Source organism: Coturnix japonica, chromosome 1 (assembly GCF_001577835.2).
Source record: "Coturnix japonica isolate 7356 chromosome 1, Coturnix japonica 2.1, whole genome shotgun sequence".
In the NCBI taxonomy this organism is placed as follows: Eukaryota; Metazoa; Chordata; class Aves; order Galliformes; family Phasianidae; genus Coturnix; species Coturnix japonica.
In genome coordinates this window covers 154,567,728-154,588,337 of record NC_029516.1, presented here as the reverse complement: position 1 = coordinate 154,588,337, position 20,610 = coordinate 154,567,728, and the positions used below count along the sequence as shown (strand labels likewise).

At 39.8% G+C, this 20,610-nt stretch overlaps 1 protein-coding gene across 2 annotated transcripts in view; it reads right to left on the bottom strand.

Moving 5' to 3' along the window:
• DCLK1 (doublecortin like kinase 1) overlaps positions 1-20,610 on the bottom strand; it is a 228,443-nt gene that overhangs the window by 103,359 nt on the left and 104,474 nt on the right. For both annotated transcript variants that reach the window (XM_015851967.2, XM_015851966.1), the window contains exon 4: positions 9,482-9,581. In XM_015851967.2, coding sequence (XP_015707453.1) covers positions 9,482-9,581 — 100 coding nt within the window. The remainder of the gene's footprint in view (positions 1-9,481; positions 9,582-20,610) is intronic.

Below are 20,610 nucleotides of genomic sequence, written 5' to 3'. Positions count from 1 at the left end.
GTTGTTAAAACAGAAAAAGCATCCCAAGTCATAGAATTTTTTTAATACAGCTTCAGTGCTCTCCTGCAGGAATTTTTCTTCCTTAACACAGCGTCTTTATCAGAAGCAGCTTTGCTCTGTAAGCTGCATTCTCCTTTTTACTGACAACCTTAACAGTTCTAAGCAGCTGAGAAAAAAAATTCTCGTTCCTATTTCAAAGTAACAGAAAAGAAAAAGCAATTCCAAGTTTTGCCTCCTAACCACCCTCCACTTAGCAGTAATTAGTCATCTTCGGAAAACTTTTCTTGACCCAGGTCCTTCAGTTAAGAGAAAGAGTTCTCAGGTTAGCTCCCCTCAAGCTCCAATACAATCTAAGTCCCTAGAGGACAGTCTTCCAAAAGAAAAAAACTAAAAACAAAACACAAGTGTAACAATGCCTTCAGAACAAAATTTAAAAAGAGTTCTGACTGAAGAATAAAAGAATTCAAATTGTAGCTCCATGACCTACCACCTACGGGTGTTCAGTTCCATGGCAACATGAGACTTCCTAATGATTACTCAGCCTTATCTTACTTCATGCATAATATTAGCATACAATCCTGCCACAAAGAGCTATGCTACGAATGAAGTTTATTCGAAGGTGAGTGTTCACAGAAACAACCTGAACTGTCAAGGTAGCACTTGGAGTTTTTTAAATGGGAAATATCCGTAGGTTGCATTTTGAAAATAGCAGCACAGAGGCAGTATTCCAGTATGTCTGGTAAATGATCATTTAGGCAACACAGACCAGCATTATATAGAGGTCTTCTACTAAACTCTTAAAACTTGAATACACTTGTGTTCTTATATCCAGAATCTTATTACATATGTATGTGCATATAACTATGAATACCTACCAGTGATGTACTGTTTCCAATTTTACCACTTTGAAATGCTATCCAGGTTGGTTTTGATTCTCTTTTAGCTGCTGTACTGGGGTTTGAAAAGATTTCTTTTAGAAAAATCCTCTACTAAATATTAAGGATGAATACATTTTCCTTAGATGTCTTCTGAAGGTTTCTGCTTTCTAAAAGCTAATGAACTATGGATTTTAAATCATCTCTTTTCAAAAGGTTTTGCCAGTACAAAAGGAGCTGTAGATGCCTGGCTTTATAAAAACAATGAAGACATGACAGCACTCCGGGCATAGGGCCTGTATCTAGTATGAGAAACAGAAAATTACAGTTGCCAAATTTTAATAACTCAGACCAACTTCATCAACAATGAGCAGAGTCTAATCTCAATATAAAGTACCTCTGGCACAATCAATAAACAGGCATCTCTCCAGGGCACATTCTAGCACAGTCTAGTGGATGGCACATTGCGGTCAGGTTCTCAGACTGAATAATGAAGCACTGATACTGCAGCAACTGCTCATCACAAAGGTATCTCATACAAACTCATAATAACTGGAGAAAACAGGACTATGCTGCTTATACAAAGGATCTCCTGGAACAGGACTACAGGGCACATCTTTTCAGAAACAGATCAGATTCTAATAGCTTGCACTGCAAAGGACCCACAAGCAGTGAAAAATACAAACATACCTTCCAAGATAACTAGTACTTTATATTCCATTACGCCAAAACAAGATGAGAAGTACATAGCTAAACACATAGAAAAGGTATTCCTAAACAATGCTGAAATTAAATTCCTTTATGCTCATCACTAAAGTTAACAGCCTTGGGGAGTGAGGTACTACATACAGCCATCTTCTGTTGCTTCCATACCTACTGGAACTGGAAAAGCAAAAGGTAAAACATCTCTCTTAAACAGCACTTTCAAAAGAAGTTGGCATATATCCTGGTTTCAGCAGGAATAGAGTTAATTTTCTTTTGAATATCTTGTCTTGGATTTGGGTTGAGAACACCATTGATGACACACCGCAAAGCTGCACTTAGAATTCAGATGCTCATGCTGCCCTGCCAGAGAGGAGCAGGGGGTGCACAAGGAGCTGGGAAGAGACAAGCAGGACAGCTGACACAGACTGTCCAAAGAGATATCCCATACCATATGGCATCCCGCTGAGCAATAACACTGGGGGAGTTAGCCAGCAGGGAGGTTGGCTGGACACCGGACAGCATGTGGTGAGCAACTGCATTGCACATCACTTGCTTTGTTTACTCTTTCATCACTGTTCTTATTTTTGTTCCTGATCCGGCTTATTAAACTGTCTTTATTTCAACCCACGAGTTTTACCTACTTTCCAATTCTCTCCACCATCGCACTGTGGGAGCAATGAGCAAACAGCTGCATGGTGCTGAGCTACCTGCAGGGTTAAACCACCACAGCATCTTTGGAAGCTATCATCTGTTCAAGATACACAAGGTAGCATTTTACAAACTCTGAACTATGCCCAAAAGTGACCTCCATGAAAATGGAGATATGCATTCAAATTAAAAGTTCAAATGCCAACAGAATAATATGAAGATCTACCCTGTAACGCCCACTGAATTTCTGTATTACTCCCACAGCACTGAAAATCTGCTTTATAAAGCTGGAAATAAAAAAAAATAAAACTGTGCTGTTTGTATTTGGATATACAGCTGAAATATTTACATTTTTATTTATATATGAAATTTCTATCTTATGAAATATTTACATATTTTGTGAAACTACTTTAAAATATGTTGCAAGAAAAATCTCATTCTGTCTACTCTGCTATTATTAACAATGCCTATGATCAGTAAAATCTCAGCTATATTAAGATAATACTGATTAGGTCTAACAAGTTTTTCTTTTATTTAAAAGAAGCTTAAATTTTATATTATAAACTTCCCATTAAAAATGCAGTTTAATTACAAATTTGTTATTAAGAAAAGCTTTGTATTTTTGGGCCCATAATTTGTAATATTTTAATATCCAAAATGAACATTGTATTTGACAAACAAAAATAGGCGCACTCCAATTTCCTAATGCAAATGAAACAGGAATTTCCATCAGCTCTAATTTGCTGATGGTGTCTCATTCATGCTATTTTTAACAGGTACTAGAGAAAGCCAATATTGCAGAAAACATATTGAGGAACATTTGGTTCAGTGGAGGGAGTGAACTAGCCTGAACTGCTGCAAGAGTTCGGCTCTTTCAATGAGCTACTGTTTCAAGCAATCACGATTTTTCCTCATTATATATATACAGGCAACTTTTTCATAGGAAAATGCTGAAAGATGACAAGTCCGCAAAAACACACGGCTGGTGAGGAGGTAGGGAAAGAAGAAAGAGGGACCACAGCGTAAGCCTGTACTGGAAAGCACTTATGTAATCTTCTTGAAAGCTCGGATGTCTTTGTTCCTGTTTATAAATCTGTCAGTGGGGAGCAAAGATGCGTGGTTTAAATGACCAGACCTTCCTTGCAAGCTGTGCAGAGGCAGAAAGGTGCAAAGCAATGACTCAAATAAGTAGACCTCCAAGACAGAGTAGAGAATATTCAAAGCTTGCAGACAACAGACAAAGAAACGGGCTTGCATAATCAAGAACATATCTATATAAAAAAAATAAAAAATAAAAAAAATCATATATTAAAAGAGAAATCTTGTGCAGGAAAAAAATAAAACAAAACAGAAAAAAAGAACAAAGTTATGTGAATGTATTTTCCATGTGAACAATTCATTCAACAAAAGCATTATGAAAGATTTTCTTTAGCGGAACCCTACGTGACACTAACAACTACCTCATGATTATGCTAACAGCTGGTTCTCGGTATTTAACTGCACATTGGCATTCTGTTTTTAAGGGAACGCTGCAACTGCAGGTAATTTTAACCCAAGAGAAACAAACAAGTCAGGCTCATACTACCATATGGCCATGCACTTCCCACAACCAGATCCGAGCCACTCACTGGGAAAATGCATACAGGAGATGTGTATTCTAGTGTAGTCCCCCTAGCTAACAAGCCTATTGTAATTACTGCCTGTCTGCACAGTGACTGGCATTTCTCCACAACCAACTCAGGAACATCAGACCCTTTCTAGTCAGTCAGGGTTGTGATCAAAGGTTCTGTGTCAGGGTGGAGGCCAGTCACAAGCAGTGTCATTCAGGGGTTGGTCTTGGGACGGGTGCTCTTCACATCTTTATCAATGACACAGACAATGGGATCGAGTGCACCCTCAGCAAGTTTGCAGATGATACCAAGCTGAGTGGTGCAGTTAAATATTAGGAGAACGTTTTTCACTCAGAGGGTGATGACACACTGGAACAGGTTGCCCAAGGAGGTTGTGGATGCCCCATCCCTGGAGGCATTCAAGGCCAGGCTGGATGTGGCTCTGGGCAGCCTGGTCTGGTGGTTGGTGACCCCGCTCACAGCAGGAGGGTTGAAACTGGATGATCATTGTGGTCCTTTTCAACCCAGGACATTCTATGATTCCGTGATTCTGTGATTCTGTGAGTTCGACACAGGTAGCGGTGATCTCAGTGACAGCAGAGTTCTATCAGTTTTGTTAAAATTTCACAACTATCAGCCTGTTGGATTAAAGGGGTGCTCCACTAATGTCCTTACAGTGAGAAGGGTGAGGGGATGAAGAAAAGCAGGGGCAAACAAAGCGGGAGGGAGCTGAGGGTACTGTGCAGGTGGCTAAGACGTGATGATAGCAGGGGGATGACACTGGAGATCTTGAAGTAGGAGAGTTAAGGAGGCATTGGATGCAGAACCACAGGAAAGCAAGCTGCTTTTGCTCTGCCCGCTCTGAACAATTAGCATAGATGGAATATACAACCAGAGGACTAGTCCCTTCCTGCCTTTGTTTCTGCCTCATACATAGAATATGTCTCTAAGGCCCAGCAGTTGATGACATTTGAAAATATCACACTGTGCTGGAACACTTTATATTTATGCCTCTGTTGAAAGCAAAGTTGTATCTCAAAGTCCCTAGAACCCACCATTATTTTCCAATTGCCAAAGCACGAGTTTTTGATGAGGGCAGAGTAAGTCAGCCAGCATACTCTCCTCTCCTAAGTCCAGCCAAAAGCTGCTTAACACATCAGTCTTTGTCCTATAAATCCTACAACCAATTTCCCCTTTCTCCCCCTTTTAGGAAGGACAGAGTAATGAAGGTTACAGAAACCTGACAGTTATTAACAGGGATAAACATGATACTCCTGACCCTAACCGCAGTTACTGAATGAGATGCGTGTGCATGCCTCCCAGCACACACACGTGTGTGGACATCACAGGACTCAGATTTTCCTGGCAAGCTGTCTGCTGCTGGCAAGAGAATGCAGTAAAACTGCTGGCACCGATATGCTGAACTGAGGATGAACACAGGCCAGCAAAGTCAAAGTGAAATTAGGTTTCAAAGATTCCAGTCTTAATTTTCCCCTAGAAAAGAGTCATTTTCGTCATTGTTTCCATAGCCATAACATGTGCTCTTGACAAGTGATCTGAAGCTGTTTCTACATACAGTCATTTTATGTTGGTGACGTTCTGCTTGGAGGCAGATACTGGCTTTGGTCAGTCTAGATTGAAGCTTTTTTGCATGATGCATCTTCAATGTGATGAATTCTGTGACACTTAGGAGATAAACTGCAATCTTGAGTCGCACAAAGCACACAGCCAATATTATCTAAACATAAAAATAAAGCATTTTTGAAATTTAATTTTGATATTGCCAAAAACTATTGCATTTTACAGTGCTATGAAAGAGATCTCTGTATAAACCAAGATGTTTTCATTTAGGGGCAATCTCTTGGGTTACTTACATTGCCAGATCGTACTTAGGTGCCTAAATAATAGCTGACTGCAAATATTTGCTTGAGTATGGTTCTTAAATCCTAATCTCTGCCAGCATGAAGCTGAGCGTTATAGAAAAGCATCCTCTGACTTCTTTTCTTCTTAGAAAGCTGAACCACCACCAGTTAAAGAAAACCTAAGATTTCTGGGAAAGTGTCCAGAGCTGCAAGCTAACATTGCCTGAAGCAGTCACTGCCACATTCTACACCATGGAATTTTTTCCCTTACAGTCTGCCTGATGTAATGGTGTGCTTCATTAATAAAATTCTTCTGTGCTTACATTTCCCACAAAACCTTCCTATGAAAAGAAAATCATCACTGGTGTTTGACAAAAAAGGGAATATTTACTCCTCAGTGGTGTGGTCATTCTCACGCATTTTCATGTCCTATCTGTACTTCTCTTCATGGAAGTGTGTGAGGCCATCCTATCTATCAATTAGGTTAGAAGTGGAGATGACTGCTAGAAATTATGACAGAGGTGGTGTCTATTGATTCTGTATATCGTGTGATAAGTAGTGTGTTTAGTATGAAAACCATCTGTACATCAAGAAAGACAGGAGAAACTGCAATATATAGTGCTAACTGCTTACTTTGCTCTTTGATAGATCTCTAATTAACTTTTCTTAACTGTTTGCCAAAGGGATATGCAATGCCTCTTCCTACAAAAACATAAAACAGAGAAGAGAGATGATACAAAGAAAGAGCACGCTCTCTTTCAAGGACAGGTTTGAGTCTGCAGTCAAACCAATGGAAGGCTGAACTAATTGTTCGACTTAAAGAAGAAAGAATTGATGGCGCTTATAACAGTACACAGACATTTCCTAAGAAAAAAGCAATCATCTGTTTCCCATGTTCACAGCAGATAAGAGAAGCAGCAATGGGCTTCTTTTAGAGCACGGGAATATCTGATGAGATAGCTGGAGAAAAAGCAAACTAGGAGAGTTCTATACTGGAACAGAAATTCTGTGGAGGTTACAGAATCCCCATTATCAGAAGCTTTCAAGGGGCACAATTGACAAGTATCTGTCAGAAGAGAAAAGGTAATGTTAATATACACTAGACAGGATGACTGATTCACTTCTAGACTAGTTCTGAATTTCTGATTCTATCACTTCTAGTAGGTGCTGGAAGCAGGATATAGAAAGATACCTAAGAATGGTGCAGACTGATGAGTTCGTAGTTGTTTTCCTTCCTGTTGGACTAGAATTCATCCCATTCTAAAAGCTGGTTCAACAACTTTTAAGAAATACAATTCAGGTAATAAGAATCATTCCAGGCATGCAGATACCATTTACAAAAGCAAACCAGACATTTCTGAAGCATAATTCATTCAAACTGTTTTAAACTCTTACCTTCAACTGAATCAATCAAACATTTACCGCCTACTGTGTCAATAGGCCTACATGTTTTCTACCAAGCAAGGAACCTATTGGGACAGGATCAGCTGTTTCTCTCAGTCTCAGTTACTTAGTTTTAACTAAGATTAATCCCAGTGTAGGCAGATTGATTTTCCAATCTCAAAAAACTTTGTTACTAATATCAAGAGTTTCGAACCTAAACTATAGAAATAGGGCATTCTTCCCGCATGAAAGTAACTCCCTCTGTTCCAAGAGCACAGAACACCTTTTTTTGGTGTTTTTTTTTTGTTGTTGTTGTTGGGTTTTTTTTGTTTGTTTGTTTGTTTTTCATTTATTGTCCGCCCCTTTCTTTATCACTTTCAAATTTTGTTTTTCCTTACTTCTTAAGCTGCAACAACACAATTGTTATTGTTATCACCCAGCTGAAACTAGTAAACTTTGGAGCGAAGCAGATATGGAAACTTGAGCTTGTCAGAGAAGCAGAAAGTTCCATCCTTCCCTGTTTTACAGTCAAACAGCGCTCAATAATAATTTTGATGTTCTCAGGTTAACTGTGAGGAACATAAAGACGTGCACCGTGATCACACAATCCTCATTTGCTAAGCAGAACAAGATAAAATTTGGTTGCTTTTTTACTCTCTCTCCAAATCTTGCTCCTATATCAGGGAACACTGAAGAGATACATACTAGTTTATATGCCAGCTATTAATGGTAAGTAACCTAAACAAACTGTCTTGATTCCAAAATTTCCCAAAAACACAGAGCAATGATGACGTACACTTTGCAAAGAAATTTGAAACAGTCTGGAGTCTCACTTTCTTCTCTTAGTTCCAGTGGTCAAAACAGTCGATATTCACTAGAACAGCAAACACCAGAACATGTTGCTGAAGTTTTATTTCCAGTCAATACTTTCAGCTCTTTTTTTTTTCTTTCAACTCAGCATAATATGAGTTTAAGCAGAAATTTTCCCGAGAAAGATACTACTTACTGAAAGAAATAATGATATGTCAAACAAACAAAGACTAAGCAGAGTCAGGATATGACTGTGCTTTGACAATATACCTCCAAAAAAGAACAAGTTACTCAATTTAGACAAATCTGTTATCAGTACTTCTTGAGTCACCTCTGGAAAAAGCTGCCACAGGATGCAGTGAGGGGACACTAGGCAGTCACAAGTGCCATCTTTAAGGCAAGAGACACAACTGAATCCAGAGGATGTAGGCTGCTACACTGTTCTCCACTGCTGTAAGGCAAAGACTGCAGTGCTGGCTGCATTCCTACCTAGAAAACTCCCCTGATGCATAAGTACGGCCCCCTTACATTTCTAATTCCTGTCCTAAAGATAGCTGTTGTTATCCTTCCATTTCTACTTTTTCATTTGTACATCTTACATTAGAGGAAACCACAGCAATTTCCTTATTTTAAAGAGCAAACTTGTGTTTGCTTCTGCCTATGACTGATATAAAAAGCCCTTCCCTTGTTCAGTAGCAAAGATACCTGTTTTTTCAGGCACTGTATGCTCAAACATGAGATGTGCACAAGCCGGCTTCTTTTGTTCCTACTCAAGTTAACGGAACATTTGTCTGAATGCAGCCAAACCGTCCACCTCCAGGCAGGATGGCTATGAAGTAGCTACTGTTGTAATGATTTGTTTTCTGATTCTTCAAGTCAACTTTACTTTGAAGCCTTTGATATTTTGAAAAAAATATGAGAGAATTTGGTAACAAAGCACTACAGACATACTCAAGCCTGAGAAAGAACAGGGAAATTAAAACCTTTACTGAGTCTTGTTCTATATACAAAATAAATTCAAGTTAAATGGCAGCTGTTTGTTTTCAAACACACGAGGTTTAGATTTTCTTTTCTTAACTTCATAACTTATGAGTAGTGTCTATAACAAAGCTACAAATAAAGTGTATTTTACTTAAAGGATTATGGATATCAAATAAATCATTCTTACAGCCAGTCACTGAGAAAACACAGAATTCCCAGAATTTTCTCAGATGTCTTCATCTACTTTTGCTAATTACATTTATCTTTCATACACTATCTGTGAAGCACCATTTATATCTCAATTATTAGGATTGTGAGGTTGAACAACTGTGACAAAGTACAGTAAATACAAAGACAAAAACAGTGAGAAAGACTTTGTGAAACAGGAGTTAGTGTAAGAATTAGTATTTCCTTTATGTTGCATGAGCAGCTTTGGTAGCTTTAAAGTTGCTTTCAGTTACCTCTTATTTTCATTATTTGGAATTCAAAGAAAAAGATATTACCTTTCTGAAATAAAAATAGGCAATTCAATTTTGGCTTAGTTAGTTGGATATGAAAAGCTCTCTTTTACTCTAGTTGTAAACGTTTCTAAGATACATCTTCTTACCACTTTCATCCAGCAAGAAATCATCCTGGTAACGGAACTTTTCCGGTCCACATGCAATAAAAATGTCATCATCGCCAAAGAAATCCTGAAGGCACATCACCTGTAAGCAAAAAGGAAAGGAAGGCATTGTATGACATATCTCATCATCAGAGTTGTAAAAACAATAAATCCCTCCTTGTCTCCATCTGCATGAAAACTCGTCACTTTTAATGGAATCAACAGGGCTTCATCTCCAGATAAATTTTAAAGCTGTGCTCTGACCATCTGTTACAAGTAAGAAACACTTTTATGGACATGGAGGAAGAGAGAGATAAGACAAAAAGCCCTAACGTCACATTTATTACATGATGCATTGATGGGGTATGAGGTAAATGCCATCTGATTACGCATAAGGCCCCATTCAGTTGTTAGGGGATAATCAATTTGCTTTTGCGACCACATTTCTACTCGTTGACAGCCATGAATATAGGTAATGGTTTTAGATGCAATATGTAATTATTTCTGCAAAATCTCACTGACAAGGAATGAGACTCATACGGGTGAACTGAGTCTCCATCAAACATTCCTCATTTCTGTCAACAGTCAGTGTAATTTTTCTTCATGGGCACCAATCTGAACAATCAGGTGAGCTGGAACTGAGTAAAAGTATCAACTCCTTCTGTTCCCAAAAGAGAACAATCAGGGTTAGGTTGGTGCAGTTTTATGTTCATGCAGGAGATTTTGTTGCAAGGCACTGTTTAAAGCCAAACATTTTTAGTTATATGACTATTTTTACTGATGTTCTTAAAAGAACAATCAGTAGTTTTCCACTAATCTGACTACAGACTTACTGATAGTTTTGAAATATTTAAAATATAAATTAAATATCTGTCTACTTTAAAAAACAGAACAAAACAAAAACAAATATACTTTGTAAACAGTATTACATACTGTTCCTCTTTCACATTTACAAGAAAATTTTGAAAGGTTATGTTTGCTTACTTGGATGTGATGTTATAATGTTTTGCAATTAAATAGTACACTAATGGTTGAACAGATAAATTTCACAGTTTCACGTCAAGAGCATAGAGACAGGAAATTAACATGTAAAGCATTTACAAAATTGTCAAAATAGCTGAGAACAGTCCAGCTGAAGCACTTCACCCCCCTCACTGAAAGCAAAGTCAGTATTTGAAGACTGCAAAAACAGAAGTGAAAGAATTAACTAATGAGGCCAGACAGGCTTCTCCAGACTTCAGCACGAAAACAAAACACACACCACTTCCCAACCTGCAGCTACGGGTAATGGAGGGGCTATAAAACTCATATCATGCTTCCCAGACATATGCCAGAAGGCTCTGGTATCTACAGCAGCTATGAGTTGGAATGCTAGGAAAATCTAAACAAAGAAAAATAGTAATGCATGCCGTGACTTGCTAGAAGAGTAAGACTTGCCATTAAAACTATTTCCCTGGTAGAGAAATAGAGAAATAGAAAAAAATGAGAAAATCAAGAGCAGAACTATCTGAAACAAATACCAGAAGAGAGAGGAAAGCATTTTCAAAACTGCTCTGTCCTTAAGCAACGCACATCATTTTAGATGCAGGTCCACCACAGCCCTGTCCCTATCAACATTCTTCTATATGCACCATATGGCATCTGAACACCAACATCAAATATGTAAATATTTCATGGATCTTTTTCCCATGTTCCTACTCAGATTTTTTCTATTACTGTATCAGCATCAGCAACCTTTTTATACACTCAGTTCCCATCTTCATTTTGTTTTTGTCCACAAGACATATCCTGCCTGTCTTCCCACCCCATACACCCACCAAGTTTCAAACATCTTTTCCCTTCAGTCAAGTTCCTCTGAAATCACCACCTCTCCCACATGCACAAAGCCACTAATTTTCAAAATGACAACAAAAATCCCACAAGTTCCTGTTTGCATCCCAAGTTTGACACTATTCTAGGGAGCGAGGACCTTTACATTTGTTTTTACACTAAGCAGAGCACTAGAACTGAACAAACAATAAGCAACTCATTTCACAACGCTGAGCTATTTTAGCATGAATTAAAATTAAATTCCTACTAGGATCAGAAATTACACAGATATATTAAAAAAAAATACTCTGTTCAGAGGGTTTTACTCAAGTCAAAACAAGCCATTAAATGGATGTACTGAAATCTACACAGGTTCAACTAAGTTAACATTTAAAGCATCTACACTTAAATCACTGCAATTCATATGCAACTAAGAAAATAAAATTAGCAGAAAAATAATTTGTACTTAAATATACTTGTTTGTTTTATTAAATAATAGAATGGTTTTGGTTGGAAGAGACCCTTAAAATCATCCAGTTCCAATCCCCCCCCCGCTATATACAGGAACACCTCCCACTAGACCAGATTGCTCCAAGACCCATATAGCCTGGCTTTGAATGCTTCCATGGAGAGGGCATCCACAACCTCTCTGGGCAACCTGTTCTGGTGTCTCACCATCCTCACAGTAAAGATTTTTATCCTAATACCTAATCTAAATCTATCCTTTTCCAGTTTAAAGCCATTTCCCCTTGTCCTTCCACTATATGCCCTTATAAAAAGTCCCTCCCCAGCCCCCTACAGGTACTAGTAGGACACTATAAGGCCTCCCTCTTCTCCAGGCTGAGGAGACCCAACTCTCTCTGCCTGTCCTCACAAGGGAGGTGCCCCAGCCTTTTCATCATCTTTGTGGCCCTCCTCTGCACCCATTCTAACAACTCCATGTCCTTCTTCTGTTGGGGCTCCCAGAAACGGACGTAATACTCCAGGTGGGGTCTCACAAGAGCAGAGCAGAGGGGCAGAATGACCTCCATGAACCTGCTGGTCATGCTTCTCTTGATGCAACCCAGGATACAGTTGGCCTTCTGGGCTGCAAGTGCACATTGCCAGCTCATGTTGAATCTTTCATCAACCAACACCCCCCAATCCTTCTCCTCAGGGCAGCTCTCAAGCCATTCTCTACCCAGACTCTATCTGTGGTTGTGACCTTCGAGCTTGTCCAAGTCCCTCAGGGTGGCATCCTTTCACTCTAGAGTGTCAACTGTACCACTCAGCTCTGTGTCATCTGAAAACTTGCTGAGGGTGCACTCAATCCCTGTCCATGCTACCTACAAAGATGTGAAAGAGCATGGGACCCAGCACCAATCTCTAAGGAACAGTAATCATCACCGGACATTGTGTTGCTGACTGCTAATCTGAGTGCGACCATCCAGTCAATTCCTTATCCAGTGAGTGATTCATCCACCACACTCATTCTTCTCCAATTTGGCAACTAGGATGTCACGTGGGACAGTGTCAAGTTCAGGTAGGTGACATCATTGCTCTTCCTTAATGCACCAACTCTGTAATTTCATTATAAAAGGCCACTAGGTTTGTCAGGCATGATTTGCTCTTGCTGAAGCCATGCTGGTACCGCCAGTCACCTCATCTTTATTTTCCACATGTCTTAGTAGTGACTTCAGGAGGATTTACTCCATGACCATGCCAGGCAAAGAGGTGAGACTGACTGGCCTGCAGTTACCCAAATCTTTTCTCCCCTTCTTGAAAACAGGGGTTACGTTTCCCCTTTTTCAGTCAGTGGGAACTATACCAGACAGTCATGATCTTTCAAATTTGATGAACAGCAGCTTGGCAATTTCTGCCAGTTCCCTCAGAACACATGGATGGATTTTGTTGGGTCCCATAAATTTGTACACCTTCAGTTTCTTTAGATGGTCTCAAACCTGATCTTCACTTAGAGAGGGTAAAATTTCCTTCTCCCAGTTCTTACCTTTGCTTTCTGCTAACTGGGTGGTGTGACTAGAGCCCTTGCAAAGACGCAAATAAATCATTGAGCATCTCAGCTTTCTCCATATCCCTCATGACCAGGTCTCCAGTTTCCTTCCAGAGAGTGCCCACATCTTCCCTAACCTCCCTTTTGTAATTGATATACCTGTGGAATTTCTTCTTGTTCCCCCTTATGCGCCTGGCTAGATATGATTCTATCGGGGTTTTAGCTTTCCTAACCTGATGCTTGGACAACTTTTTTGCATTCCTCCCAGGTACCCCACTCCTGCTTCCACTACCTACAGAATTTCTTTTTGCACCAAAATAAGTCCAGGAGCTCCTTGTTGATTCACGGAGGCCCCCCTGGCATTCTTGCCCACATCTCTCTTTCTCAGAATGCACTCAAACTTTACTTTTTAAAGTTTACCATTCTTCTTGCCTCAACAGATTTTATTCATTTGGAAATTATAATTCCCGTATATAACCATCTGCCACCTCATCTGCGGTGTTTTCCATCCTTTTTGTCACAACATCCTCAGCTTGCTCCGCTCTACAGCTCCTCGCAGGTTACACTGCAGGGCTTTTCCAAAAGATACCAAACAAATACACACACGCACCTGCAGGCTTTTTCACCAAAAATCTGCAAGTACTTTCTATTCACACTCAGCCATCAAAGTAAGCAGCAGAACCTGCATTTTATTACCTGTTTTCACTTCTGAAAATCACAGCTCCTCAGAAGTTACAGTTAAGAAGATCAAGGATTTGCATCACCTATTTTGAACTGTGACAGTGCTCTAGAGGTCAGTGTGCTCTGTTGCACATGATTAGCTTTCATACGAGTCAATGTTTTAAAAAGTATATTACAAATCCTCCCCAAACATTTCTGTTGTTTCCAAGTCACACGATCCTTCTCCTTTCACATAAAGTGTATTTTTTTTTCTTCTATGTTCCAGAAAGATGATTCTCACAGTAGGGAAAACAAAGTGCAGGAGCAGGCAAACATACAACTTCAGTAAAATGAAACTGAAAACCAAATGTTTCCCTCACACAACTAGTGCTGTGTAGTGACATTTGTACACAAACAACCTGCTGGCATCTCTATAGCGAAAAGCATTGGTAACAGTAAAATACAAGAAGTCTCAGGTACTACAATCCCTCAAGTGACAAGATAGAAGACAGCAGCCACAAAGAATACTGTTCACTAAAACAGGCACTGGGCAATACACAAGTCATATCAAAAAGACTAGCTGAGCTGTACATATTAGCTGCAAAACAGGAAGGAGGCAGAAGAAATTTTAATGATTGTGGTTACCTGAGAAAGTTTTACAGGCTGAAGCCTGGATCCCTCTCTGAAATCATCATCTGTCTTGTCCTAGGAAACAGCTAAAAACTTATGAATTCTATATGCCCTTTCAGCAGGGAAACATGGAAAGAACCCAACATGATTTTGAAGTTCAGACATTCTACTTGTTTTCTAGAAGCATGAAATGAAAGCTACAGATGAAATCACTTCTTAAAACTGCTGAATTTTGGATATAGGAAAGCCATGGACCTTTTGAATTCATGTTTTAAAATACACATGCACAAAAAAAAAAAAAAAAAAACAGGAGAAAACTCTTTGCATTTGACCTTTCAGTCTGTTTGAATACTTTCCTATTGTTATACAGTTGACCATGTACCAAATTTACATTGATTGAAAAATATATATAAAAAGAATCTGATACTCAAAAGTTCCTCTGCATTCATGAATAGCTCACAGCACGAGCAATAGCATACCACCACCATTAGTAACTCTAATGCTTTTATTCCCATTTTCATATGCTGCATTTTGGGAGGGCAAGGGGGGGCTGTTCTGTGTGTTTGTCTACTTTTAATAACAACTTAATTAGACTCTGAAAGCTATTTTGCATGAGCAATGAGAAAATCTCAAGCTGGAGTGCCCCGAGGCAATATAGTTGGTAGAGGGTTGGAAAGAAAATTAAGGACAAAGAAATGAAGAGAACAACAACAAAAAGATGCAGAATGATATAAGGAGAACTCAATAAGGGGGTACAGGAATTTTCTGGAAAGAAATGAGTGAAGGATGGCAAAAGGAAAACTTGAGGCAGAAAGGAAACAAGTGAATGTAAGATGTGATGTGGGTGGCAAGACGTGCTCAGAGGGTGACAGAGAAAATAGCTCATGTGGAAAGAAACCCCCATGTGGGGGAACCCAAAGATGCAGAGACAAGCACCCTCATTGTTTAAAGTCAGCTGGGAAGTTCTACAGAGATCTTAATGCACTTCAGTGTACCTGAAGCAATCTTATATACAGTTTGGTTTTTCAGTATTTCCCTTCCAATGATGAAGACATTAAAAAAATATATATCCTTGGAAAAACCTCAGTGTTTGAATGACTCACCATTTCAGGACTCTGACTCATTGATTTGGTGCATAGTTTTATAAGTTTTATTACAGGGGCTTTGGGGTGATAGTTTTTGTTCATTTCCCTGCTACTTTTGGTTCCCTCAGATACAATGCTTAAATCTTAAGCAAGCAAGACCCTTTATTTCACAAGAAACTCACTATAATTCTGTTCTACTTTGAAGTTTTGTTTTCTGTTTGTTTGTTTGTTTTTCATTAATGCAAAGCTCCTGCTTAAGATTTAATTGTATATGTTTTCCCCCTATCTTCCTCCTTAACCAAATTATATTTTCCAACTATCACCACCCCTGAAGTATTTTATTATTTCATTTATTATTCTATCAGTTTCCTCACAGATTGTCAGTTGCTTCTTGGGGGAACATCTCAGATTAAATCCTGAACTTATTTCACTCTCATTCACCTCTGGCAGTCAATGTGATGCCCTGTGACAGGTATGGATTTTCCTGAGCTTATAAATTCACACAAATTTACTGCACAGGAAAAGGCAGAATAGTTTTGTTTAAATTCATAATCCTAACAAAATTACAGGAACAAACAACCTTCTTTACTATTACAATTCTCTCCTGGACAGTACTGAGTTACTTTTCACAGTACATTTCTGAATGCTTTTTTCAGTTTTGTAATGCATTCTTTACTGTGCAGATCTTCCTTTAGCAGCCGATGCTGCAGAAGGACCAGTAAGGTAAGCATTAGTCATTCAAAAGGATTCAGTGGTTTCAGAAAAACAGGAGATTTGTCATTCAGCATTGGTGTAATAGCTTTTTAGGCCATTACCTCAAAACTAGCAGTCCAAACATAACAATAAGGCTTTCAGGAGGAAGAAAGAAAAATATTGGTTGTTAATAGATACATTTGATATCAATCTTTTTTTTTTTTTTTTTTTTTTTTTTCCCCTAATATGCATACGTTGGAGGCACTTCAGTCTTCTCTATCCTTTGTGGACTATGTGACTGCAGAAAAAAAAAAAAATCTCATTTCTAAGGTGGAAGTATTGGGCCTCAACGGAAATCCACAGGGCTTTACACTTAACATTTTCTCTTAATTTAAGGCAAATCTATTTTCCTTCTGAATGGCTGGCTCAGGCTCTGAGGCTGTTATTCACACCCTTTTACATTTATCTGCCATTATGCACACAACACTTCTTGCGATCCGGCCATCTACAAAAGCATAATTTTTCATCAGCATAGGTGTACTTCCTATTCTAGCTTCTGATCCAAGCTCTCTCCTCAGGTGGTGGTTTAGCCAGCAGCACTGGGAGGTATCTGCTACACGTTTCTGAAGCTGAATAGCACTGCATTCATTCTTTTTCACTGGAATGAAATCTCCATGGTGACAACTGCATCATCAAGCTGTGAGAGCTTTTCAGTGAAGAAGAGCATTTTATCATGAGATTCTCATTACAAGAGTGCCCTCTGTAAATGAAGAGGAGATGTTACCATAGGGGTTCAAGCTGGCTGAAGTTACACAGCAACACTGCCTTTACAACCAGCTTGTGAGGCACATAACAGAGAAATGGCTCCTGAAATAGCCCGTTCCACTCCTCCCCACCAGGTGAATACATGACAGTGCCATAACCAGCAGTTAGAAACGCTTTCATACTCAAACTCAGCAGCAATAACTCACTAGCCTGCTACTGCCCAGGAGCTGAGGAAAGCAAACCAGCATCCCCAGGTCCAGGGAAGCCTTCCCTCCTGTGACTGTGTATCAGCATCTGCTCAGAGCTGATCACTCTTCTGTTTATTCCTTATGTCTCAAACAGAAAGGCTGCTCTAAATCCTTTTTCATTCTTCAAAACATACTATCAATTTATTCTGCAATTTCTATATGCATCAGCATCTATTTCGCACCATTCAGGAATTTCATTCAGATCTGGCAAATAAATTAATAGGAACAAAGCTATTTATTTTCCTCAGTTAAAATAGGTATTACTGCATTGGTCAGTAAAATTATGCTTTAGGCCCTAATCTTAGTATCTTCTGTTTTGTTCTCCCACATGACACTAAATGATGCAGTGTAAAAGAAAAACTACTTAAATTAAGAATCCAGGTTTTGTAGTTGTGTCGTAACCTTCTCCTTGATGAACATACTTCACAGAATCACAGAATCACTAAAGATGGAAAAGACCTACAAGATCATCCAGTCCAACCATCCACCCATCAACAATAGTTCTCACTAAACCATGTCCTTCAACACAATGTCCAAATGTTCCTTCAACACCTCCATAGTCGGTGACTCCGCCACCTCCCTGGGCAGCCCATTCCACTGCCTGACCACTCTTTCAGAGAAGCTGTATTTCCTAACATCCAGCCTGAACCTCTTATGGCGCAGCTTGAAGCCATTCCCTCTAGTCCTATCACCAGTTACACTAGAGAAGAGGCCAACCCCCAGCTCACTACAACCTCCCTTCAGGAAGTTATAGAGAGCAATAAAGTCTCCTCTAAGCCTCCTCTTCTCCAGACTGAACAATCCCAGTTCCCTCAGCCTCTCCTCATAAGGCCTGTGCTCCAGACCTCTCACCAGCTTTGTTGCCCTCCTTTGAACTTGCTCCACAGCCTCGATGTCTTTCTTGCAGTGAGGGGCCCCAAACTGGACACAGTACTGGATGTGTGACCTCACCAAAGCTGAGTACAGGGGACAATCACTGCCCTGTTCCTGCTGGCAACACTGTCTCTGATGCAGGCCAGGATGGCATTGGCCTTCTTGACCACCTGGGCACACTGCTGGCTCATGTTCAGCTGAGCATCAATCAGTACTCCCAGATTCATTTCCTCTACACAATCTTCCAGCCACTCTGCCCCAAGCCTATAGCGCTGCCTGAGTTTGCTGTGGCCAAAGTGCAGGACCCAGCATTTGGTCTTGTTGAACCTCATCCCATTGGCTTCAGCCCAGCTATTCAGACTGTCCAGATCCCTCTGTAGGGCCTTGCTACCTCCAGGCAGATCAACATTTCCAGCCAACTTGGTGTCATCTGCAAACTTACTGAGAGTGCACTCAGTGCCCTCATCCAGGTCATCAATAAAGATATCGAAGAGGACAGGCCCCAGCACCGACCCCTGGGGAACACCACTTGTGACTGGTCACCAGTTGGATTTAGCTCCATTTACAACCACTCTCTGGGCCTGGCCCTCCAGCCAGTTCCTTACCCAGCCAAGAGGGTACCTGTCCAAACCACAGGATGCCAGCTTCTGCAGAAGAAACTATTTAAAAACTTCTAAATTAATTCTCCTAAATTCAAAGAAAGATAACAGAAACAAAGGGGAAGCTGGCAGTTCTGATGCACTGCAAATACCTGGGTCTGAAAGATCAAGGTGAGACATGAGTAGTTTCTTTGTCAGAGGAAAACAATTTCATTTGTTATAGAATTTGAGGGCAGTAGGGAATATTTCCAACTCATGGGTCTATGCAATGTAGAGAAGCACTGAAACTCAAAGTTTCAGTAAAAGTTTCTTAGTGGGAACCACTAACAAGGACAGCTCAAACTCTATCTGCCACAAATGCTTCATGTGAAACAGAATAAGAACAGTGCGAACACGACTCGATCCACACACAGAAATTACTCCTCTTCAAATGTTACTGCACTTTGACATCTGCACCAACGCACAGTGGCACGAAGTAGCTAACACCAAGCAAGGTGACACATGCTTATATGGGAAAGAGGAAAATGTCTTATCTTCCCTACACGTGAGCTCTTTGAGCACACCCTTTCCATCCCATTACCCTTGCTACAGTTCTCTTTGGCATTAGGGCATCCTCCTCCCATTTCCCTCTCTTTAGCACCCTCTACAGCCAAAAACTTTATAATTTTTACATGGCTCTTTCAAATCTCTCCACCATTCCACTCAGGATAGCATTTGTAAACGTAACCACTGTCTCTTCCTGAAATACTTTTTCCTCATTCTAAATGTAACTCCAATTTACCAGAGCCACACCATGTTTTGTGGAAATCTCCTTTCTGGTCTAATAGCATCACATTTAATTATTCACCACCTTGTGAAGACAGAAATCAATTCATTTCCCTGAAGTCTTTCTGTCTTTCACTCTCTCATTTCTAGAGTGGCTTACTGTACTATGTAAAAGGTGTTTTATGTCCTTGGTTACACAATTCATAGTTTCATAGTTTCATAGTTTCGTGCGGGTTGGAAGGGACCTTAGAGATCATCGAGTCCAGCCCCCGGGATTCGAGCCTCTGTGTAGCAGAGCGGCACTTCTACCACAGTAGAACGTGTATTCTACCTTTCATCAGGAAAGTCTACAAATTTTCAACAAATTCCTTTCAACTTCAGAGCCTATTAAGCCAGTTTCAAAACTCTAATAACCACTTCCTAAATCCATAGTCCTACTGTGTTCCTCTTTCACTTTACATCCTAAATTTAGGATACTATTTTGCCCCCATAACCCTGTATCTAAAACCAGCCCTAAGTACTTCAGCACTATTATTGAAACCTTAGCTCAGCATACTTCTTTCCCTTCAATTACCCAGCCCTTGCCTCATACCATTTCATAAGAGTAGGTGTTTCACACGAGTATTTCACATCTTACAGCTATCAGAAGTGAACAAACACATTTACTAGCTTCAACTGGCTTTCTAACAATTGCAGATCAAGGAAGCACGAGCTTTTGCACTTGCAAAACTGGAGTACACTGCAGGTTCAAGCTAACAGAACTCCCCAGCTCCTCTACATTCTAATTTCGCAGTCATCTTAGCCATAACTACAAAATTTGTCTCTGAGTACAGCAGCATAATCAGTACAGCTGGTGAAAAGTTGACTGAGTTATTTATTACCATTGCTTTCATTAATGAATTCCCACATTAAGTTGCCTGGTCACTGATGGGGAGTTGGATTAAATGACCTTGAAAGGTCCTTTCCAACACCAGTGATTATATTTTAATGATTAATATTTAACATTTTAATTAAA